Source organism: Ptychodera flava, chromosome 15, assembly GCF_041260155.1.
Source record: "Ptychodera flava strain L36383 chromosome 15, AS_Pfla_20210202, whole genome shotgun sequence".
NCBI classification, from domain to species: Eukaryota; Metazoa; Hemichordata; class Enteropneusta; family Ptychoderidae; genus Ptychodera; species Ptychodera flava.
The window spans coordinates 40,529,248-40,551,722 of record NC_091942.1 but is presented as its reverse complement, the minus strand read 5'-3'; the positions used below and the strand labels follow the sequence as shown (position 1 = coordinate 40,551,722).

Below are 22,475 nucleotides of genomic sequence, written 5' to 3'. Positions count from 1 at the left end.
TATTTCACACTTTCTATGCTTAACCAGATGTACTGAACTGTTGTACAGAAATGGATGTCAATCATTAATATTAAACAGGAAAAAGCAGTAAATCAAAAACTTTGATGGGTGTTAAGACTTGCCAGCCATCCAATTAAATCTCCTGAGGAACCATAGAGAGGCATTTTAGCCAAATCTGATGTATGCAGAGTCTGAGATGACCTTTTCTTGGAACATTGATATTTGTGCATGTTGCTTTCTCATACTGAATTCTCATAGAGAGAACAGAAAAGTATCAGGAATTTGTCATGCTTTTCAGATGAAATGCAGATTTCATAATAGTACACTTTCACTTAGCAAACATCAAGATATCTCTGGCATATATTTCTGATTTATTAAAGTATGGCGCCCGAAGGGCGCGGAGAAAAATATGAAACATCCTGATATCTCTGATATATATGTCTTGTATATTAAAGTAATGCACAGGAAGGGTGTGCTGAAAAATGTCTGATATATTAAAGTAATGCGCTCAAAGAGCACGCTGAAAAATATTGAACATACATATATCTCTGATATATGTATGCCTGATATGTTAAAGTTGGGCTTGCTGAAAAATATGTCTGATTATTAGTTACGCGCCCGAAGGGCGCGCCGCAAAATGCAACTAGATAAAATTTGTGGCTGACACGATGCATTTTAGGCAATGATGAGCCTGTGTCGAAATTCAAAAACACACTGACCCCCCTATTGGGCATTTCAAAAACATGGTGACCCCCCCTATCACCAAAGTCAAAAACAGGGTGACCCCCCCCCCCATGAATCCACCGCCCCCCCCCCCCCCAGGCCGAAGAAACTGACCAGTCATGAATTCTAATCTTTACAAAGATCAGCATGTTGAAAACTAATGTTTAGCAAGATAGGCATGCCAGTGTAGTGAGGTAAGATCTCCATTGTCTAATGTTAGCAAGTTAGGCATGCCCTAAAATACATGTACCAACTAATATAGCATTTGACATTCCATGAACTAACTGTAATCAAAATACGCTGTACCATTGTGACTCATCTTCAGCAAGGTAGACATGCAGTCAGGTTATGTTTAGCGTTACATGTCATTAAGTAACACTTGCCTTGCTGAATAAATATACTCGAATCTCCTTGTGTATTTGAATTAATATGCTAAGTTTTGATATTGATATTATTAGTGACTGGTCATTGGAGCAAGGATTTGCATGTATCTAGATATCAATCATATTATTTTTAACTCCATCAACAAAGGAAGTATGTGCATGTCATTAGAAACCAACGCCTGGGTAGATTTGGTACACATAATGAGAATGTGTTATTTGGGCAGACATGTCGTCAGTGCTAAGGAATTTTGAAACAGCCTCATGCGCAGCATATGCATCATATTTGATCACTGTCATAATATGTTACACTATTTGTCACTTTTGTCAATTTTATTTTTGCCAACTTTAATATATTATGTGAAGTTCCTCTCATTCATTTGAAGATTTGCATAAACATAGACTTTTGCAATGCTGAAAACGGACATATTAATTTGAACGCAACACTACAAGACTACTAAATTTTCTCCTGTGGAGAAAAATGCAAGCAATGACTATTGTGAATAATAAAACATTTTCGTAAATAAGTTTCCTGATTGGTAAACAAAGCCTCATGATTATTTCATCGTATAGCACACCAGATACTGATGACAATATTTCTATATGTAGCTCATTGTTGTGATACAAATTTGTTTATCATGATATGATACATTGTTTAAAATAGGGCTGGTAATTGGGTTTCTATTAGCCAGGGACTAATCACTATAGGGCCATGCTTTGTTAACATATTTAGAGATGTCCTTTGATTTTTTCATGGTGTGTATACAGAGAGTACCGGTACTCTCATATAATCTCATGTAGGTACTGTTGAATAAATATGTATTTTAATTCAATGAATAAAACAAATGATTGTAGATGAATGTAAACATTTGCCACATATGTGACAAAGTACACCATTGTACAGTGTGTGTAATAAATTAACCCTTTCACCACCATGGTTTGTCCCAAAGCCATTGTTTTCTACGGTAAAGCTGGACCTTTATACAGGGAACTGGGGGTGAAAGGGTTAAACCAAATGATTGGAATTATTAATTTTAAGCAATGGCCCAAAGTTTGATTTTTGTGTGATGGACTATAGACACATAAAAGTACAATTGCCAAATTGAAGGTGAAATAAATAATAAGTCAATGGGACAGTACATTTTTCATGGTCTGCATATCCATGTTTATAATGTGCATATTTAAATCTAAGTAGGGTTGGTGATTGGGTTTCTATTAGCCAGGGACTAATCACTATAGGGCCATAATTTGTGGCAAATTTAGGGATGTCCTTTGATCCACTTTCACATCTAACGTAGAACATGGTTCATGTTTGTCTGAATCACGTGACGTTTTTATTAGCTGTACAGTATACAAAATTATCTCAAATTATGACATTAGAGGTCCAAATAATATCATTATCTCATGGCCACATTTTGTTTCAGTTGTTGATATAAGTAAATTATCATAGCAAATGTATTCAACAATTTGTGGATACTAGGCTTTTACAGTTTGGCAGAAGGACATATTCATATGGCAATAGATATAATCGGACATCCTTTGAATTCTATATTCCTGGCATATTCATTTATACCAGATTGTTCCCTGGTCACTTGCATTTTTCATGGTGGTCACAGATTGGTTATTTTGATAACCATGCATATTGACACTGGGTGGTGGTCACATGCACATATCACATTTAAATTGTGCCAACATCAATCCATCATCACCGAACCCCGTAAAGTAACCATAATCCTCAAAGTATCATCTATTGTCCCATCCCTGACAGAAGTGACAAATGTAAAAAGTCCATTTCATCATTGATTACTTTAAAAAAGGACTGGACATGGTCTCTTTGAATGAAATGGTTCACTTTGGTATGATGATGTTATGCACAGATTTCACTGTAGAACACCGCAATTCTCTACAACACAGTAATTCACTTCACATTGATTTGGTTTGAATCGCACCATACAGCATATCACGTTTGCTGTCTCAATACACATCAAGGATTTGTCTGTGATACTCACCTCTGTTGAACATTGTGAAACTTGTTGAATGTCGTTCACCACCATGAAACTCAATGCAAGTCACTTAAATTCTGAAATGTAAATGGTAGAATTAAAGATATACTTCTAAATAACAATGTGATGCATGATATGGCCATAAAATATCCAATATTGACAATGACTTTGAACTCTTGCCAATCTGACAGGAACTATAAATTTGATAGATGGAGGTAAGGTACTATTGTAAATTTTAAGACATGCTGTAGAAGCTGTAATGTGGTATGCTGGTTGTTTCATGTCTTAGCTTCCAAAGCTGTCAAGTGACTGTATTCAGTGTCGTCTGCATCTATTATTGGTAACAGACTGTCGACTTTTGCTGTCATTTGCTGTCAGATGATTTATCAGCTTGGCTAATGCTTAATGTAATAAACAGTCATTTAACCCTTTCACCATCATGGCCCAAACCCATTGTTATCAATGGTGATCATGGGCCAGTTTACAGGGAATTAGGGATGAACAGGTTAAAACCGATACTTTCATAAACAGTACTTCCAATGAGCACCAATCTGTAGGCCCTAAGACAATCTAAGTGTACTCTACTGTTTAGTCCTCTCCAGTAAAATGAGCCCCTGTGTCAGAGTTAAGTTTTCATTGCCAAACTGAGATGTCTAACATTGAATTGCTCTGACCATCACAATTGTGTGATACAAATCACATTTGACAGAACAGGGATCTTTCAATGTGTTCCTGTAGGCCATCAGTTAAGTAATGATAAATCATCAGAGTTACATATTCAGGACATGCATTTTCACCATTCTAGTGAGCCCTACCGTCACTTCATTCATGACAGCACATATCATAACTCTCATATGTTTCATTAAGGTTAATTACTTCATATTCAGTATTTAAATTAATCTTACAGCATGTATATTAATGACACAACTAGTCCTGACTTTGCCATACCAACAGTCAATCTCATTTTTGCACCAAACTTCCCCATTAACCACTAAGTTTGCATGCGTGCATGTTACAGCCAAGGTTTCCCTGAGTATTTGGAACGTCTGGTGACACCACGCATAGCAGGTGGGGCTCACACCATCAACATGACAAACAGCCAACGGAAATTTCCTGCCAATCAATGTTACATCAGGTACCATGTGTTGTTTACCGATGAGTGTCCACCAACCAGAGTGCCTAATACAGTTTTTGTTTGCAAAGCACATACTTTTGAAGCATAGTAACATAATTTCTAGTTGTACTATTCTATTGCACCTGGTACTGTTGGAGACAAGAACCATGCTGTTTTGAAGTAGACAATGATGGTCCCAAAGGATAACCGATCATTGTCTGCTAAAATACCATGTTTTGACTCTCCTTATACTGTAGCAGTTAGTTTGAAATCTTTGATTTTATCCTACTGTTTTGTTCGTTTTAATTTTAGTCAAAATGTTCCAGAGATGTCAGAATACTATGTTACATCTCGTGCCTGTGGTGGAAGCCATACCATGACCTTTCCTCACAGGAGAATCAACCGTATGACCCATCTCAAGTAAGTGCCAACTTTTCAATCTTATTCTTTATGTTCCTGCAGAATTATATACACACAATTTTGATATTGTTTTTGATACTGAATGCTCGTACATATAATCCATATACCAGGTCAGGGTTTGTGATATCCCGTCAGTATAATAAGTTTTGTGTTGCAAATGAAAAGAAAATAAAGTCTGTAGACAAGAGTCAGGACAAATATTAGTGAAGGTTTGTCCCTGATTTGGTCTCTTTAAAAGTGAACTATTCTTTTGTTGAAGGCAGAAAGCTTTAAACGTTTATTGTACATTGCTTTGATGACATATTTGGCAGGCTGTTGTTTGTGTTTTAATAAAGCACATGTACATAATATGGATTTCTTGCTCTGATCATCATGGTCAAGAGGTACATTGAAGAGGGCTTTGAATTGAGGACAATAGTGACTGACATAATGAGTAGCTGTGCTCCCATAACCCTTTGAGCGCCAAAGTCTATTTTTGTCCCCTTTAAAATATAAACTGCCAGTCAATTTTTCTCAGATTTTTGCCAAACTTTTGAGAAAAAACTGTAGCCAATCAAAATTATTACAGAAAAATTCATAAATATTGGTAAAATTTTGCACTAAAATTTTGGAGGGAGAAAATTACAGCTCTCAAAGGGTTAACAGCAATGCAAAGAAAATGAAAAAGCAAAAACCAACAATGTATTTTTTACTGAGTTTCAATACTGATCACAACACTATATAACTTTCCCTGTATGTTGGATAAGCTGAAGTTAAATGAACATACAGTTACAGGCTTTGAAGGAGAGAGCACTGAATTTATTCAAAATGAAGCCATGTATGGTATTGGGCATGATCAAACAGTGCAATGAATACCTTATTTGCATCAAATGTAAGGGGAATGCCAATCTATAAACATTTATATCCAGATATCAGCTTTTGAAAGTGACTGTTGCTTGTCAGCGTTTAGATAAAGCAATTTACATCCTACCTGTATAAGTTTATCATCTTGGTACATAGCAGGTTTTGAATTTCCTTCTGTACCATATATTACTATCAGCTGATATGAATACTTACAGACCTTGGCAATGATTTATAAACAGGTCTATGATTGTAATTTTAAAAGATGGCACATGTAAGAGATAGTCTGTATTTTTGATTATGAACTAACCACCACTAGTGGTACAAACTATCATTGATTTATGGATCATGTATATTTTCATGTTTCCAAAGAGTCATCTTACAACTTTCACTACCTGCATCATTTGCTATCCTACCCTTACAAACCCTGCCTGACTCATCCGATTGCTTGTAATTAAGTATGTAATCTGTAATTGGTGTCTGTGTGTATATTCCTATGTCAAAGCTTTGGGTGTAAGCAATTTGTTCTGTGTACAGCAACAGCTGACACCTAGCTGCAAATGATTAGCTCAACTTTCTGTATTCAGTTATGATTAGTTCTGTATTCAAAACTTCCAAGATCATCCTGCCAATGAAGAACATCTGCCTAGGGAGGGCTGTTCTTTTTAAATTCTTTATGAAATTATCAGTGTGAGTCTGTTAATATTTCCTGTACTGTCAACATGATTGCCCTTGTTGTACAGGTAAAATACATCACTGGCAGTGTTGTACTGATGTTAAATAATGATGCATCATTTTAGCTGGCAATACCTAGTTTTCCTGTCAGTCAATATAACAGTGTGTACAATAGACATGACTTTGCTATATTGGGATGGCGTCAGTGAATGTTTACAACCTTTTTCCTACAGTCAACTTTTCCAAGATGAGGAACCTACAACACCCCTTGTCTCAGTGACTGGAAGGTATGTCTACTGTCACTTACAAATGTTCATGAAAAACTAACCATAAATCTGATTTCCAGCTCTAGCTATGGCTTAGACTTTTGTGAAGTTTTCAACAGTATACCAGTAGTCTTCAGTGAAAATTAGCAATACACTATGTTTATAAATCTCATGTGACATCCTTTTAAAGTTGTACATACCTTAAAACTGAAAAACCTAACCTTTATTCAAAATTTCTTAAAGGAAACTTTTAAACCATTCTCTTTCAAAATGGAGTATTAAATCAATGGGTTACTGAGTACTCTTTTGCAGTATAAGGTAAAATTATTGTAAAATTTTTTGACACATGAAACTCAGTGTAACTGCTGCCCCTGTACTAGCTCTGTGAATTTTCACAAAGTAAATAAAAATGGTAGAAATTTTATTTACTCTACAAGCTTCAATATGAATTAACAGAACAAGTAAAGTAAAAAGATGTAGTACAAATTTGAGAGTGAATATCTGTTTACTAGGCACATTCTACCTTAAGGTAGAACACACCTCGGGGACAGACATTCAGACTCTCAAACTTTTACAATTATCTTCTGATGTACCACTTGTTGGGGTTCATTGTAAAGCTCTTGGTGTTAGAAAAAAATTCATCGGCTTAGTTTTTCAAAATTCGAAAATTTTAATTTTTCTCCATAGAGTTTACACAGGGATGGTGGCCATTTTGAATTTCATATATAGGTAAATCTTGGGTAATTTGTTTCTCTAGTACCAAAATTTGCACGGTGACCCCAATTTTTATTCTTGATTTTGAAAGGGAATGGTTGAAAGATTCCTTGAGGAGAGTTTGAGCAAAAGTTTCAGTCTCTCACTTTCGAGGCGCATACTACCTTAATGATGTGATAGAATATCAAGTTGGTGTAAAGTGCCTGTTATACATCAATGTGTTGCTGTCATGTATGTATAAAGTATATGTATCTGCATTCCTTGCAATCCAACCCTTCAGCTTATCTTCCATTTTGATCATGTCGTTTGTTAGTAATGTTCTACTCTGTCACTACTTTTATCTTTTTCTGTGCTGAAGTGTACTAGAAAATGGGGACTGTAAGTGGATCATTCCACTCATTTACGCAATGACTACAAATAATACCAAAAAAGCTCATATGAAAGTATGGTATAATCAACAGTGGAACAAAATGCCACATATTTTTTCACTTGTATACAAGATGGCAACAAATTGTGGATGCTACAGTACAGCTCTCTTCTAAGTTATCATCATCAGCAATCGCATGCTGACCTCACCAACCAGATATGAACTGTAAATGCTCACGTGTTTCATTATATATTGCAGTTATGTGTAAATTTGAACCTTTGCCACATGTTTGCAACTTCATTGAAAGTATTATGATCAACATAATGAACAATATTCACCGCAGATTAACTCTATAGGTCATTAAGTATTCAAATACGCAATTAGCTTAAATAGAAATAATTAATTTCTTTGACTGCTGTCATTGTATCACCTCTTTATATAGCAAGTGTAATTGCCTCTTGTCAAGTCCTTCAAACTATATATATTCCAAACTTTGAAAGCTCATTAGATATGCAAACTATAAATTAGCTGACATGAAAACTTAAGTGCGAAATGACTTCCAATATTGGTATAACCTGGTATAATCATCAATGTACATAGCATGTTATGCCAACTTTGATCAAATAAATCCAAGTATATAACCCTAATTAGGAAAGCTCATTAAATACACAAATTAGGAATTGGCTGAAGCAAAAATGCTTAATGCCTTTCAATAATGTTAGCCTACATAATGGTATCTTTAATGTACATAGCAAGTTTCATCAATTTTGGTCATGTAAATTCAAATATATATCCCTAATTTCAAAAATTCATTAAATATGCAAATTAGGAGCTGCATGAAGTAAAAATGCTTAATGACTTTCAATAACGTCATATCATAGTATCTTTAATGTACATAGCAAGTTTCGTCAACTTTGGTCTCGTCAATACAGATAAATATCCCTGATTATGAAAGTTCATTAAATATGCAAATAAGGAATTGGCTAAAGTTCAAATGCTTAATGACTTTCAATAATGTTAGCCTACATAATGGTATCTTTAATGTACATAGCAAGTTTCATCAATTTCGGTCATGCAAATTCAAATATATATCCCTAATTTCAAAAATTCATTAACCTGTTCACCCCCAATTCCCTGTAAACAGGTCCACTACCACCATTGATAACAATGGGATCGGGCCAAACCACGGTGGTGAAAGGGTTAAATATGCAAATAAGGAATTGGCTGAAGTAAAAATGCTTAATGACATTTAACAATGTTCTATCATAGTATCTTTCATGTACAAAGCAAGTTTCATCAATTTTGGTTATATCAAATATATATCCTTAAATAGGTCAAGTATATATCCTTAATTTCAAAAGGTCATTAAATATGCAAATTACGATTTGGATGAAGTAAAAATGGTTAATAACTTTCAGTAATGTTAAATCATAGTATCTTCAATATGGATACCAAGTTTCGTCAATTTTGATTGAGTAAATTCAGATATATACCCCTAATATTAGGAAATTTCATGAAATATGCAAATTAGTAATTATCTTTCACGTCACTCCTTAATAACTTTCACAGCTGATATATCTTGATGTGATCAACATTTGTAGCAAATCTCCTCAAATTGTGTGCAGTCGTTCTCAATATATATTCGTTTTTTCTAAAATCATTAATTATGCAAATGAGCAAAAAGTACGCAAGCAACATCCACTAAAAACTAATCAGTTCTTGCCATTTGCAAACTGAATGTATGTACAAGATTTGATTCTGATCTGATGAGCCGGTTTTGAGATATTGAGCACACAGACAGACAGACAGACAGATGGACAGACAGACAGACAGACAGACAGACAGACAGACAGACATCGCTGCGACATATGCTCACGTATGTGAACACGTGAGCAAATAAAATTGAACATGCTGACAAAATGAAATGAACTTTCAGTGAAGTTAGGAGTATGTTTGCTTCGAAATTGACAAGACTAAACATAGAATCTTAAACTGAGCCAGAAGGAGTATTTTATCCCACATCTAACCAGATATGAACTGTAAATGCTCACGTGTTTCATTATATATTGCAGTTATGTGTAAATTTGAACCTTTGCCACATGTTTGCAACTTCATTGAAAGTATTATGATCAACATAATGAACAATATTCACCGCAGATTAACTCTATAGGTCATTAAGTATTCAAATACGCAATTACCTGAAATAGAAATAATTAATTTCTTTGACTGCTGCCATTGTATCACCTCTTTATATACCAAGCGTATTTGCCTCTTGTCAAGTCCTTCAAACTATATATTCCAAACTTTGAAAGCTCATTAGATATGCAAACTATAAATTAGCTGACATGAAAACTTACGTGCAAAATGATTTCCAATATTGGTATAACCTGGTATAATCATCAATGTACATAGAATGTTATGCCAACTTTGATCAAATAAATCCAAGCATATATCCCTAATTAGGAAAGCTCATTAAATACACAAATTAGGAATTGGCTGAAGCAAAAATGCTTAATGCCTTTCAATAATGTTAGCCTACATAATGGTATCTTTAATGTACATAGCAAATTTCATCAATTTTGGTCATGTAAATTCAAATATACCGGTATATCCCTAATTTCAAAATTTCATTAAATATGCAAATTATGGGCTGCATGAAGTAAAATGCTTAATGACTTTCAATAACGTCGTATCATAGTATCTTTAATGTACATAGCAAGTTTCATCAACTTTGGTCAAGTCAATACAGATAAATATCCCTGATTATGAAAGTTCATTAAATATGCAAATAAGGAATATGCTAAAGTTCAAATGCTTAATGACTTTCAATAATGTTCTTTCATAGTATCTATAATGTACATAGCCAGTTTCATCAACTTTGGTCACGTCAATCAAGATAAATACCCCTAATTAGGAAAGTTCATTTAATACGCAAATTAGGATTTGGCTGAAGTAAAAATGTCTTTTGACTTTCAATAATGTTATATCACAGTATCTTTGATGTAGATAGCAAGTTTCAACAACTACAATCAAGTTAATTCAGATATATATCCCTAATTGGGAAAGGTCATTAAATATGCAAATTACAATTTGGATGAAGTAAAAATGCTTAATGACTTTCAATAATGTTAAATCATAGTATCTTCAATATGGATACCAAGTTTCGTCAATTTTGAATCAGTAAATTCAGATATATACCCCTAATTAGGAAATTTCATTAAATATGCAAATTAGTAATTATCTTTCACGTCACCCCTTAATAACTTTCACCGCTGATATATCTTGATGTGATCAACATTTGTAGCAAATCTCATCAAATTGTGTGCAGTCGTTCTCAATATATATCCGTATTTTCTAAAATCATTAATTATGCAAATTAGCAAAAAGTAAGTAAGCCACATCCACCAAAAACTAATCAGTTCTTGCCATTTGCAAATTGAATCTATGTACCAGATTTGATTCTGATCTGATGAGCCGGTTTTGAGATATTGAGCACACAGACAGACAGACAGACAGACAGACATCGCTGCGACATATGCTCACAAGTGTGAACACGTGAGCAAAAAATCACAGTGAAAATACTTATTTCTGATTCTTTACACACACTGACAATAAAGTGAAAGTAAGGCAAAGAAAGAGAAATGTTTCTGGTCAGGTCTTTCTTTATACCAGATATGAACTGAAAATGCTCACGTGTTTCATTATATATTGCAGTTATGTGTAAATTTGAACCTTTGCCACATGTTTGCAACTTCATTGAAAGTATTATGATCAATATAATGAACAATAATCACTGCCGATTAATTCTAAAAGGTCATGAAGTATACAAATATGTAATTAGCTGAAATAAAAAATATTAAAGTTCTTTGACTGCTGTCATTGTATCACCTCTTTATATAGCAAGTGTAATTACCGTTGGCCAAGTCCTTCAAGCCATATATGCCGAGCTGTGAAAGCTCATTAGATATGCAAATTATAAATTAGCTGACATGAAAATGTGAAATGATTTTCTATATTATTTTAACCAGGTATAATCATCAATGTACATAGCATGTTTTGCCAACTTTGATCAAGTAAATCCCAGTATATATCCCTAATAAGCAAGTTCATTAAATATGTAAATTAGGGATTGACTTAATGATTGTCAATAATGTTGTATCATAGTATCTGCAATATATGTAGCAAGTTTTGTCAACTTTGGTCGTCAATTCAGATATATATCTCTAAATAGGAAAGTTCATTAAATATGCAAATTGGGAATTGGCTGAAGAGAAAATGCTTAATGACTTTCAATAATATTGTATTATATTGTCTTTAATGTACATAGCAAGTTTCATTTATTTTGATGAAGTCAATTCAGATAAATATCCCTAATTATGAAAATTCATTTAATATGCAAATTAGGAATTGGCTCAAGTAAAAATGTCTTTTGACTTTCAATAATGTTATATCACAGTATCTTTGATGTATATAGCAAGTTTCGACAACTACAATCAAATTAATTCAGATATATATCCCTAATTGGGAAAGTTCATTGAATATGCAAATTCGGAATTGGCTGAAGTAAAAATGCTTGAAGACTTTCAAAAATGTTGTATCATAGTAGCTCCAAATACATGTAGTAAGTTTCATCAACGTCGGTCCAGTCAATTCAAATATATATCCCTAATTAGCAAAGTTCATTAAATATGCAAATTCGGAATTGGCTAAAGTTAAAACGCTTAATTACTTTCAATAATGTTAAATAATAGTATCTTTAACCCTTTTCCTGCCGAGCGCCCTTGTCCGTTATCCTGCCAAGTCAGTAGAAAACCGCCCCATAATATGTGCCTGCAAAAGATGGGCTCTCCTGCTCGTTATCCTGCCAGGCATTTTGGCAGAAATCGCCCATTTTCAGGGTAGTTTTAGCCGTACTTATACGTGTTAGACTTCGATAATTTCTACATGCCCGTAGACAGGGGAAGGAGCTCAAGGGTTACTGCAGAAAAAAATTGAGGTCACCGGCTTTGTTTGCCCCTGGGAGTGCGTCATTTTATTGCCGTTTCATGTTTATTTTCTCTGAAATAAACTCCTTCAGTATTGCGCACGTCCGCTAGGCACAAACATCACCTCACTCGTCTGTTAGTCAGAGACCCTGGGATTGTGCTAGGGGTGCGGCAGCACCGGCAAACCTGTCCTGTTTCCCCAGGGTAGGGTCAATTGAATACATACCTTCAACGACTTGGTAGTGTAGCACAAAAACTATGTGTTTGCCGTTGTATTAAGGACATGGCTGAGCCATTGAAGCACAGCTCCACGTAGTTTAGCCAGCTCATTTGGGAGTTGGCTTACGAGTGTTACCATTCATTACCGACTTAATCGAGTGGTCCTCAGTCAGGTACGAGTTTGTACCGTCATGGCTTGGGCTGCAGCTAACCAGTGACAACCAGTCACTACACCCAAGTCGTCAGTCTCACTTTTGCGATGCACGGGTACAACGCAATATGCTTCCATTGTTCTAGCCATCGACGTGTCCACATGCCTGGCGGCCATTGTGCTACTAGATGGTTTGCATAACAAAAGCAGTCCCTGCTAAGTGCAGGCGGTATCCCCGTATCATTGACCTCAGTGTTCGCGGTGACTTTTTTCTCCTCGCGTACGGCATACGCATTAGTCAGCTAAAATTGCGTAATGGCTGGATTTGAGTGCGTAATTTCACTTCCGCACTCGATTGATGAAAAAACTGACTGCAAAATACAATGTGCCGTTGAATAAACCTACACTACATATTCGGATTGTACGATGTAACATTATTTTAATGAAAACAGTTTAACGAACAACTTGAACAATGTTGAAACGTAACAGCGAAGGTTATACATGCGACCGTCAAAACACATTGGGCAACCCAAAAGTTAGAGTTATGGCAGCTTATCCAGACGGTTTCTGGACGTTTCGGCACCAAGTCGTTTCGGCCCAAGACGTTTCGGCCTTTGAATTTCAGGCCCCAAGTCCGACGTTTCGGCACCGCAACCCAAGACGTTTCGGCACCGCTGAAGGCTACCTGTGGGAACTAGTGCTGGAGCGTAATGTTACAAATCAAAGTACTAGAAAGTATAGTGTCAACTGACATTCACGTACATGCTTTATCTTTGTGAGAACATGGGAAGAGACCGTAAGAAAAAACTTTGTATCATTTTGAAATCTGTGACACAAGTTTATCGATATCAATAGCCGCCGACACGGCAAAAGTTTGAAAGCGGTGGCGAAACAGCACGGCAAATGCACATAAAGTACTGGTCAGAACGCAAAGGTCACGCTTACGAATATGACGGATCAGTCAATTACTGAATAGTTTGAAAAAAAAAATCGAAACACAGATGCCAAAACGTCTTTGGTTGCAGTGCCGAAGTGACTTGGGCCAGAAATTGAGAGGCCGAAACGACTTGGGCCGAACGACTTGGTGCCTGAACGACCAGTTACCATCCAGACACTTCTGCAGTGTTCAAAATTTATCGGGATTCCGACGAGCTCTACCGATGAATCATTTTTTTCACGGACTTGTAGAGCAAAGTTGAAAGAAAACAGATTTGTCTGCTTCGACGCCATGCTGCATGTGTGCTTGATCAAAATTTGGGAACAGCGAGACGCGATGATCGTGCACGGTTGGCATTTATATAATTTGTCGCAACATTTCTGTCAATCACTCACTTTCAGAAACTATCGCTCGCCTGAAAATTAGCAACGTAATTCATAGGCACAGCTGACATGATAACGTGCCTAACGTGATAACGTGTGGACTACGATGCCGATTTTTCAGACAACGCCCAGAGAATCCGAAACTTTCCACACAAAATGAGTGATTGACAGAAATGTGTTGCAACAAATTTCGTCTGGTTGTCGCCTAAGCTCAGTCGTGGGGGGTGCTTTCGGTGTTATCCTTTGCGTATAGAAAACGCATAACGATGAAAAAAATGCGTAGAGAGTCAATTTCAATGCGTAAATATGCACGATTTTTGCGTAAACGCGAACTCTGGACCTCATGTCCCCTTTTGAATTCTCCGTACGCAAACAGCGTACGTAGTTACCAATGCGTCGGCAAGAGGATACGTTTGTCTGCAAACCAGAGCCAATACTTTGGACGATGGAATAAATAAAAAATCCAAAGCCACGTCCCTTGAATGGCACGGCCAAGGCGGTGAAGGACGTTGCCTGGCTTGAACTTGCAGAGCTGAAGCCCAGCTTAGTACGTTGGACACCAGTTTGTAATGGTATTTCCGAGTCGTTCATATCCGTTCCATAGGAGGAACAAGTCGAGCCGTCCCGTCAAAAATACGTTCTCATTTTCAGTCATGCACAACTGAATAAGTGACTTTCGTCTCGCATCATCGGCACCATCTGCCAAGTCGTTTGCAAGAGGTAGCCTTCTAGATTAGCATTGCCGAGTTGGTCAAGTTCGGCAGCAATCTCTATAGTGCCAGGCAGCCAAGTACGTCCAACTCCGCCAGAAAACGTCACCATGCTATCCTGCCAAGTCCGCTAAAAAGCGGTAAAAAAAAACCAGCCCCCCTCGGGTGTGGGGGACTGGCGGACAGGTTTCTGCACCTTTCCCTGTCTATCGACTCCCTGCGAACCCATTTCGAGGGGAAAAGGTGTTCCTTGTCAGAAAACCTGTCCTCGGATGACCCCTAAACGCATAGGGGATAGCAAAACGTAGTGCCGTCGACTTGGCAGGAAAGGGGGTACCCAAAAAGGGCCCGATTTCCACCGGGTTGGTAGAATAACGGTCACCAGTGCTTAGATTCTGGCTACACCGAATTTCAAGCGGATTTTCACCGACTTGGCAGGAAAAGGGTTAATATACATACCAAGTTTGGTCAATTTTGATTGAGTCAAATAAGACATATATCCCTAATTAATAAGTTCATTAAATATGCAAATTAGCAACTATCTTTCATGTAACCCCTTAATGGTTCCCACTGCTGATATCTCTTGGTGTGATCAACATTTTTAGCAAATCTCATCAAATTGTGTGAAGTCGTTTTTAATGTATATCCGTTTTTTCTAAAATCATTAATTATGCAAATGAGTAAAAAGTATGCAAGCCAGACCCACCAAAAACTAATCAGTTCTTGCCATTTGCTAACTGAATATATGTACCAGATTTGATTCTGATCTGACCAGCCGTTTTTGAGATATCGGACCAACAGACAGACAGACAGACAGACAGACAGATGGACACACAGACAGACAGACAGACAGACATCGCTGCGGCATATGCTCACGTGTGTAAATACGTGAGCAAAAAATCACTGTACATCAACAATGTGATCTGACATTGTAAATAAAAACAATCAACAATGTGATCTGACATTGTAAATAAAAAACAACCGTGTATTTACATGTCAAATAAATATTTAGCTAGTGTCAAAAGGAACATTTGCCACATTTAAGATTTCCTTTAGTGAAAACTCAACACCAAGGACTGCAGTGGATAGCTAAATGAATGAAACTATCCCAAAATTCATGCAGGTATGTGTAAAAAAGCAATGTGTGATACATGGCATCATACAGTAGAGTGCCACACAGTATACATGTCCACATGTCTGTGTATTCGAAACATTTAGTGCAGCTGATACAGATGCCAGGCAAACTAATATACATGTTATGTAAACTTAAATATAAATGCACTGGGGATGTGGAAAGTAAGACACCTTAGTTATGTGGCTGCTGCGTACTGTATACATGTATGAAATTGACCTCTTTGATGACTGCTTGCAGTTTCCCATAAACACTTAATGTGTATACTTCAGAAAACCTAATACAAGCTATAGTAACCCTGTTTTAACCATGTAAGTACATTGTACAGTGTGTGCCTAACTGCTCTCTGGGTTTATGTATACAAGAGTATACAGTACATACATTGACCATTGCATGGCTTCTGACCATTGCATTATTGCACATATCTTCTACATTTCAAACATGATTCCAAACGTAAATCAAAATTGAAAGGGTAGGTCACACACCATGACTGTCATTTGTTGATATGAAAGACTACTATTTATTTTAAAAATAAACTTGCCATATTTTGTTGGAAGGCTGTGACTGCATATTTCAGTGTTAATTTGCAAAAAATAATTGTTCTGGTCTCTGTACAATATTTGTCCTTTGCTGTATGTAAAAGAACAGTTTATGTTGCTGTTCAGTAAAATTCTGGTATTGAATGTTATGGAACAAAGCTAACAGAAATTGTGATTTTCTAATGAAAAGTTTGACAATTATGTGCAATTTATCCACTTATTCTTCTCAGTCACTTTAAAAATGCAGTTGACATCATCGTGTGTTCTCATGGAGAGGGACTAAATACTGTTTCTTTTTGTTCATGTATACATATTTTGCATGGATTGATTCGAACAGATTTTTAAAATTGTCTTCCATAGAAACATAATAGTCCATAGCAGTCATATGTAACAGGAATTACAACCATAACAGTAATTTGTCATGTGTGGAAATGACAGCTTATAGTATGCACACAGTAGTTTTTACTGTGTTGAAAGACTTCAAAAGCTTGTCAGATCAACAGCATGTGTCATGTAATTTTCATGGAAAGTTTCTTTCACTTGCTAAGTGTTGTGTACTTTACTCCACAGAATTGAAACTGAAATCCAAGGAGCAGATGGTCACATCTACAAAGGGCGTATGGAATCCGCTGATACACCTGGTAAGCTGCCAGCATTGCCTGGACAACAACCTCCTAAGGTATGCAATATCAACACTCATCATACTAGTATTATATCCTCAAATTGTTCAAATCACTTTTTTTGATGATATGATCTATAACCCATGCAGAGTATTCTGTTAAAGTTTAATTAGTTCTATCCATCAAACAGGATTTTCTTTCGAATTACATTGCACAGCCACTACTCAGCTTATCATCTCCTGTGTTGATAGAAGAAGAAGAATGTCATTTATATCAATTTTTTGCAACGCTATAAAATGTAGAATGGGCCTCAAAAGTGAAAGACAAACTTTCGCTGAAACTTTTCTCAAGGAATATTTCAACTATTCTCTTTCAATATCAAGAATAAAAATTGGGGGTCACCATGCAAATGTTGATACTAGAGAAACAAATTATCCAAAATTTACAGATATTTGAAATTCAAAATTGACGCTGTCCCTGTATAACACTATCTAGGAAAATAAATTTTTTTCTAAAAACTAAGACAGTGATAAGTTTGCTCACACCAAGAGCTTTAAAATGAATCCCAACAAGTGGTATATCAATAAAAGAGTTGTAAAAGTTGGAGAGTCCCAATGTCTGTCCCCGAGGTGCATTCTACCTTAAAAGTTGCTGTCTGACAGATATTTAGTGAGGGTTTTGTTCATATATAGCAAGCTCCCTATTTGCTGTTTTTGAAGTGATATACAGCCAACTTGAAATACGGACTCAAAACTATGGTTGCAAACATTAATGTGGTTCATGATCCTGTAGAGATGTTGATTGGCCATCATTTTGATATCCAGAGCTGAAATAAAATGCATGATCTGTGTTAGATAACATACATGCTCAGCTATACACATGACTTGTCTCATTGCATATTTAATATGTTGAAATAAATATTTGTGGTTTCCACTTTTCAATGTATTTCTCAATTAAGTAATTTTGACTTTGAAATCAAATGACATTGCAGACTACCATGAAATCAGCGAGAACACCACGGCCAACAAGCAGTGGCAGAGGATCACGTAAAGTAGTCACTCCAGCACCAAGTACTAATGCTGCAGAGCAACCCATGGATCAGAGCTCTTCAAGACCAACATCTGGACGACCATTGTCAGCGAGACCAGCATCCCGTCAAGGCTCCAGACCAACATCAGGTCGACCAAGCTCTGCTAGACCATCAGGACAAGGAAGCCCAAAAACTCCCCCTCAAGAAACCGTTCCTTCAGCAGTAGAAGTACCACAGGCAGTTGTTGAAACAGAATCTGATCAAGCCACAGCTGAACAAGCAAGACAACCAACTCCTTAGGCAGCTGACTAGCAAATCAAAGGCATGAAAAAATTCCCAGTTATTTCCTACCATTACTGCTGAATGATTTACAAAGTTTGCATATCAAAGCTGTGAGAATTTGAATTGTTCTGCTATGCATCACTTATAAATTCATTTTCCATGGAATTTATATCAAAAGAAAATATATATTCTCTATTGTGTATATTTACAGGGTTTAATGCACATCATTGTATTTCGTGAAATATTGTACTGCAGATGGAAATGTTGAAATTAGACAATAAACTTACGCAGAAATAGAATTCTGTATTAGAACATGATTGTCTGCTAAATTTCATGATGACGTGTGTGTCACTATTTGTAAAATGATTTTTATTTTGTTCAAGCTGTGAACTGATTAGAATTGATATAAAGGATTGTGCATTAAGTAGTTTTATGAATCTGAAATAGGGGAAAGAAAGAACCATCTTCTGAATATCAAATAACACACTAAACCCAATTGGTATTTAGTTGTAGTGAGAGTGGTCTGTCAGACATAGCGAATGAATTAGAATTCCACAAACAATGAGTAAGTGAGGTTGAGAGAGTTTTCAATAGTGAGCCAAGTGATACATATTCCAGGAAAACCCATCAGAAACACAACAGAAATGGAAGACATTGATTTAAGAGCACCATGACTGTAGGGTGTTGAACTCAAGTCTATTTTATAATCCTAGTGGAGGAGAGAATCGGCATCCATATTGAAATACTACTGGAATTTATTGCACCTAACACTTAGTAAAATGTTGGATAAATCGTGGACTGCTACTGAGACTGTATGCTATGGAAGATGGTTTGCAATTAAAGTGGTATATCTTGTGATTTTCAAAGTAATTCTGATGTGTAAGTCCGGAAATACTGGTATTTTGATGTGGAAGTCCAGAAATATTGGTATTTTGCTGAAATTCCATCAACACAGGAATGGTTAATGTTAGTGTAAAATGTGAAGATCATGTCTGTGGGACCATCAATTGATAACCCTAAATTTCATGTAAAGAATCGATTTTCATTTTCACCAATATCACTGTGTTATTCAACCAAGGAAATGTATTTTACTGTTTTCATGCTATTTAAATATTGGAATATTGACATTCAAAAAGCTACAGAAATTCTTATATCAGTACCTGCTGAGATTTAATATAAGTAAGTGATAAATTTGTTTTAAAGTAATTATTGCAAACCTACTAGTGAGTTTGAAGGTTTTTTATTGAATTGTGAATTGTATAGTACCCTTTTTTGCCACAGTTGTGGAAATAATGGCAAATCAAATATTTTATCAGAAAGTTGATGTGTATTTTATGAAAAAATGATATACATTGTGTGCAATGTGTGAATTTTTACAAGTTGTACAAAAAATATTTAGTGAAATTTAAAAGCTAATGTTTTTCTATGGAAATGCACTCATTTCAAACCCACATTTACAGTATCTAATGTTGAAAGGCGTGGTGTTAGATTTCTTTGCAGACAGTGTTTGAATGTTACGCTAGTTTTGGTTCAAAGCATATTTCTATATTCTCCCTGGTGCCTTATTATACTCTGTACATTTTGAATTGCACAATATGATTCATTCATTGCAAATACCCTTCAGGGATATTGCAGGATTTCTTACTGCCTGACGTAACACAAACTTTGCCTTGCCTAAAAACAACTGTGCCAGGTTACAGTAATTGCCATCCATGTATGGCTGTCTACAATTAGATCTCAAAATCTATAATATTATTGTCGAGTCATATCATGCTAACCTAGCTGGTAAGCTACATTATTGCTAACAGATTACAAACAGAAACATTTGAGTTCTGTTCTTATTTCATCATGGGATGTTAATGGACAGGTTAAAAAAACTTGAAATACCAATTTACTTTACAGACTGGGACATGAATGAAAAACTTGAAATGATTAGTAGTAGAATTGTTCATATATGACCATTTATATGCATGGCCAAAGTTCATGTAATATGCATCATTCCAAGCAAGTCAAATATATTCCCTTTCAATATGTAAAGAAGAAAATCTACGTCGATGTAATTGAGCATGCCCAGGAATATCTGTGTCTGTGTAATATATTACCTTTCACTGTGTGACAGGAAGAGTAAGTAGGTAAGAATATTTGGTTACACAAGTGGATATTAAAATTATAGCCTGAATTCACCAGAGCTCATACAAACCAGACTTCACCATATGCCCATGCTACAATAGGCCAAACAACTGTAACCATTTATACTTTTAAAACAAACTCAGAACCTTCGTAAATGAAGTGATCAAATGGAGAATAACTAGCTATATAGATACTAATTGAACATACTCACATTGCCCTTGCACATGAGAATTCTGTATTTTCCTCGCAGTTGCACAACTTTAAAGATGTAATTATTTGCTTTGATATTTTTCAATAACAATCTATGTCTGACTGTTTGGACAATAAGATACTAGCAACCCTTGATGTAAATTGTTATCATTGTTATCGTGACCTCAGTAAATTGATATGCTCAAAGTTAGACACATTCTCGTGGATAGAAGATTTTACGTACTATAGCAAAAGGACATTTATGTCAGTTTGTGGGTGCTCTGATAAACAGTGATTCTTTATGTATTGTTAAAGCACTTGTGTGAGCCATCTAATCTTTAATTGATGCATGAAATGTACTGTCAGCCAAAAGTTGAAAGTTACAATTATTCTATCATTTATCTGCTATTGTCATAATGTTACTATTCACATCATGATGAGAAATATTTTGTATGTCTTATGTTCAACTCAGTGTTGTTTTTACATATCAGGTGATAGGTAGGGACAACAGATTTCATTGTGACTAGCTCTAATGGATATCTTTTTCATTTGTAACAACATGTTGCCAATGAAAATGGAAATTTTTGTATTTCTATGCACTGATCATATGACCAGCAATGTTATCAGCACAAAGAAATCAATATTATCTTGGGATTACAACCGTTACTCTTCACTTTTCATTAGGTTACTCTTGTGTGTGATATTTCATTTCAGGTATTTCTTGTGTTCTGTTGTAGAAAAAATATCATCAGTTTTGTAACTTCACTCACAAAAATAGAGTGGATTGAATCTGTATAGGTTTGAATTGTGTAGAATTTTTTCTTCTGAGTTTCCTCCGTCCAGCTTTGACCACCAAGTGCATGGAAGATACTATTAATCCGTCCAGTACACGCCTAATGTACCTGTGTGTGTCAACCTTGTAAAGCAAATACTTAATGGTTCATAGTTCAATAAAAATATGACCATGCATTGTAAGGTGTGTACTCTTATCATTTAATCTAGCATCTCTTTGACCTGTAATGCTTTTTGAAATGCAATAATGTGAGTTCATGAATATGTTGGGTTGAAAAGTCTTTATTTTCACTATGATGGAATGTAATTATTGAATGTATATCAGTGGTTAATATACAAAAGTGGAAAAAAAGGCAACGGTGACTGTGTGTGCAGTAGTTTATTTTACAAATGCCTATTTTATTAATATTAAAGTGGCACTCACACTTGGTAACATTTTTAAAGCACATTTTTTTAATGCCAACGGTCGATATTTGACGAGACGACTGCGCGCAGATCGCGAGATATCGATAAAAACATGTCTTCAAAAAAGTAAAAGTTTGAATTCCTGTGGCCCACCTAAATTCAGCTTCCGAACATCGAACGTTCGGCACTGGGGCTATTGTCAACTAAGCTATGGAGTACGAGTCTACGCTGACGCTGCTGTACGCCACAGTACCACTGGCGTCCGTGATTGGTCATGGCCTGTGGGAGAAAGCTGAGTCTTACTGACTTGGCGTATAAACGAAAAACAATTTTTGCTGATTCCACCAGAATTGGCAAAGGTGACTAGCACAGTTACGTGCGGTTGATACATAGCGGCCGCCGCGTGATATGCATAGACCCATGCCACGCGCGCGGCGTACTGTGTGGCAGACGACAAAATGTAGTCATC

General features: G+C 36.0%; 2 protein-coding genes across 12 annotated transcripts in view; both read left to right on the top strand.

Moving 5' to 3' along the window:
• LOC139152187 (glutamine-rich protein 2-like) overlaps nucleotides 1–21,784 on the top strand; it is an 83,022-nt gene extending 61,238 nt beyond the window's left edge. For 6 of the 11 annotated variants that reach the window (XM_070725309.1, XM_070725307.1, XM_070725313.1 and 3 more), the window contains 5 exons: nucleotides 4,125–4,241; nucleotides 4,533–4,640; nucleotides 6,389–6,442; nucleotides 17,129–17,237; nucleotides 18,170–21,784. In XM_070725309.1, the coding sequence (XP_070581410.1) occupies nucleotides 4,125–4,241; nucleotides 4,533–4,640; nucleotides 6,389–6,442; nucleotides 17,129–17,237; nucleotides 18,170–18,508 (727 nt within the window). In that variant the 3' untranslated portion in view covers nucleotides 18,509–21,784. The remainder of the gene's footprint in view (nucleotides 1–4,124; nucleotides 4,242–4,532; nucleotides 4,641–6,388; nucleotides 6,443–17,128; nucleotides 17,238–18,169) is intronic. The other 5 variants (XM_070725311.1, XM_070725315.1, XM_070725318.1 and 2 more) reach the window with 1 other exon arrangement.
• Nucleotides 1–22,475, top strand: part of LOC139152188 (regulator of G-protein signaling 9-like) — a 159,506-nt gene that overhangs the window by 44,095 nt on the left and 92,936 nt on the right. The window lies entirely within an intron of this gene.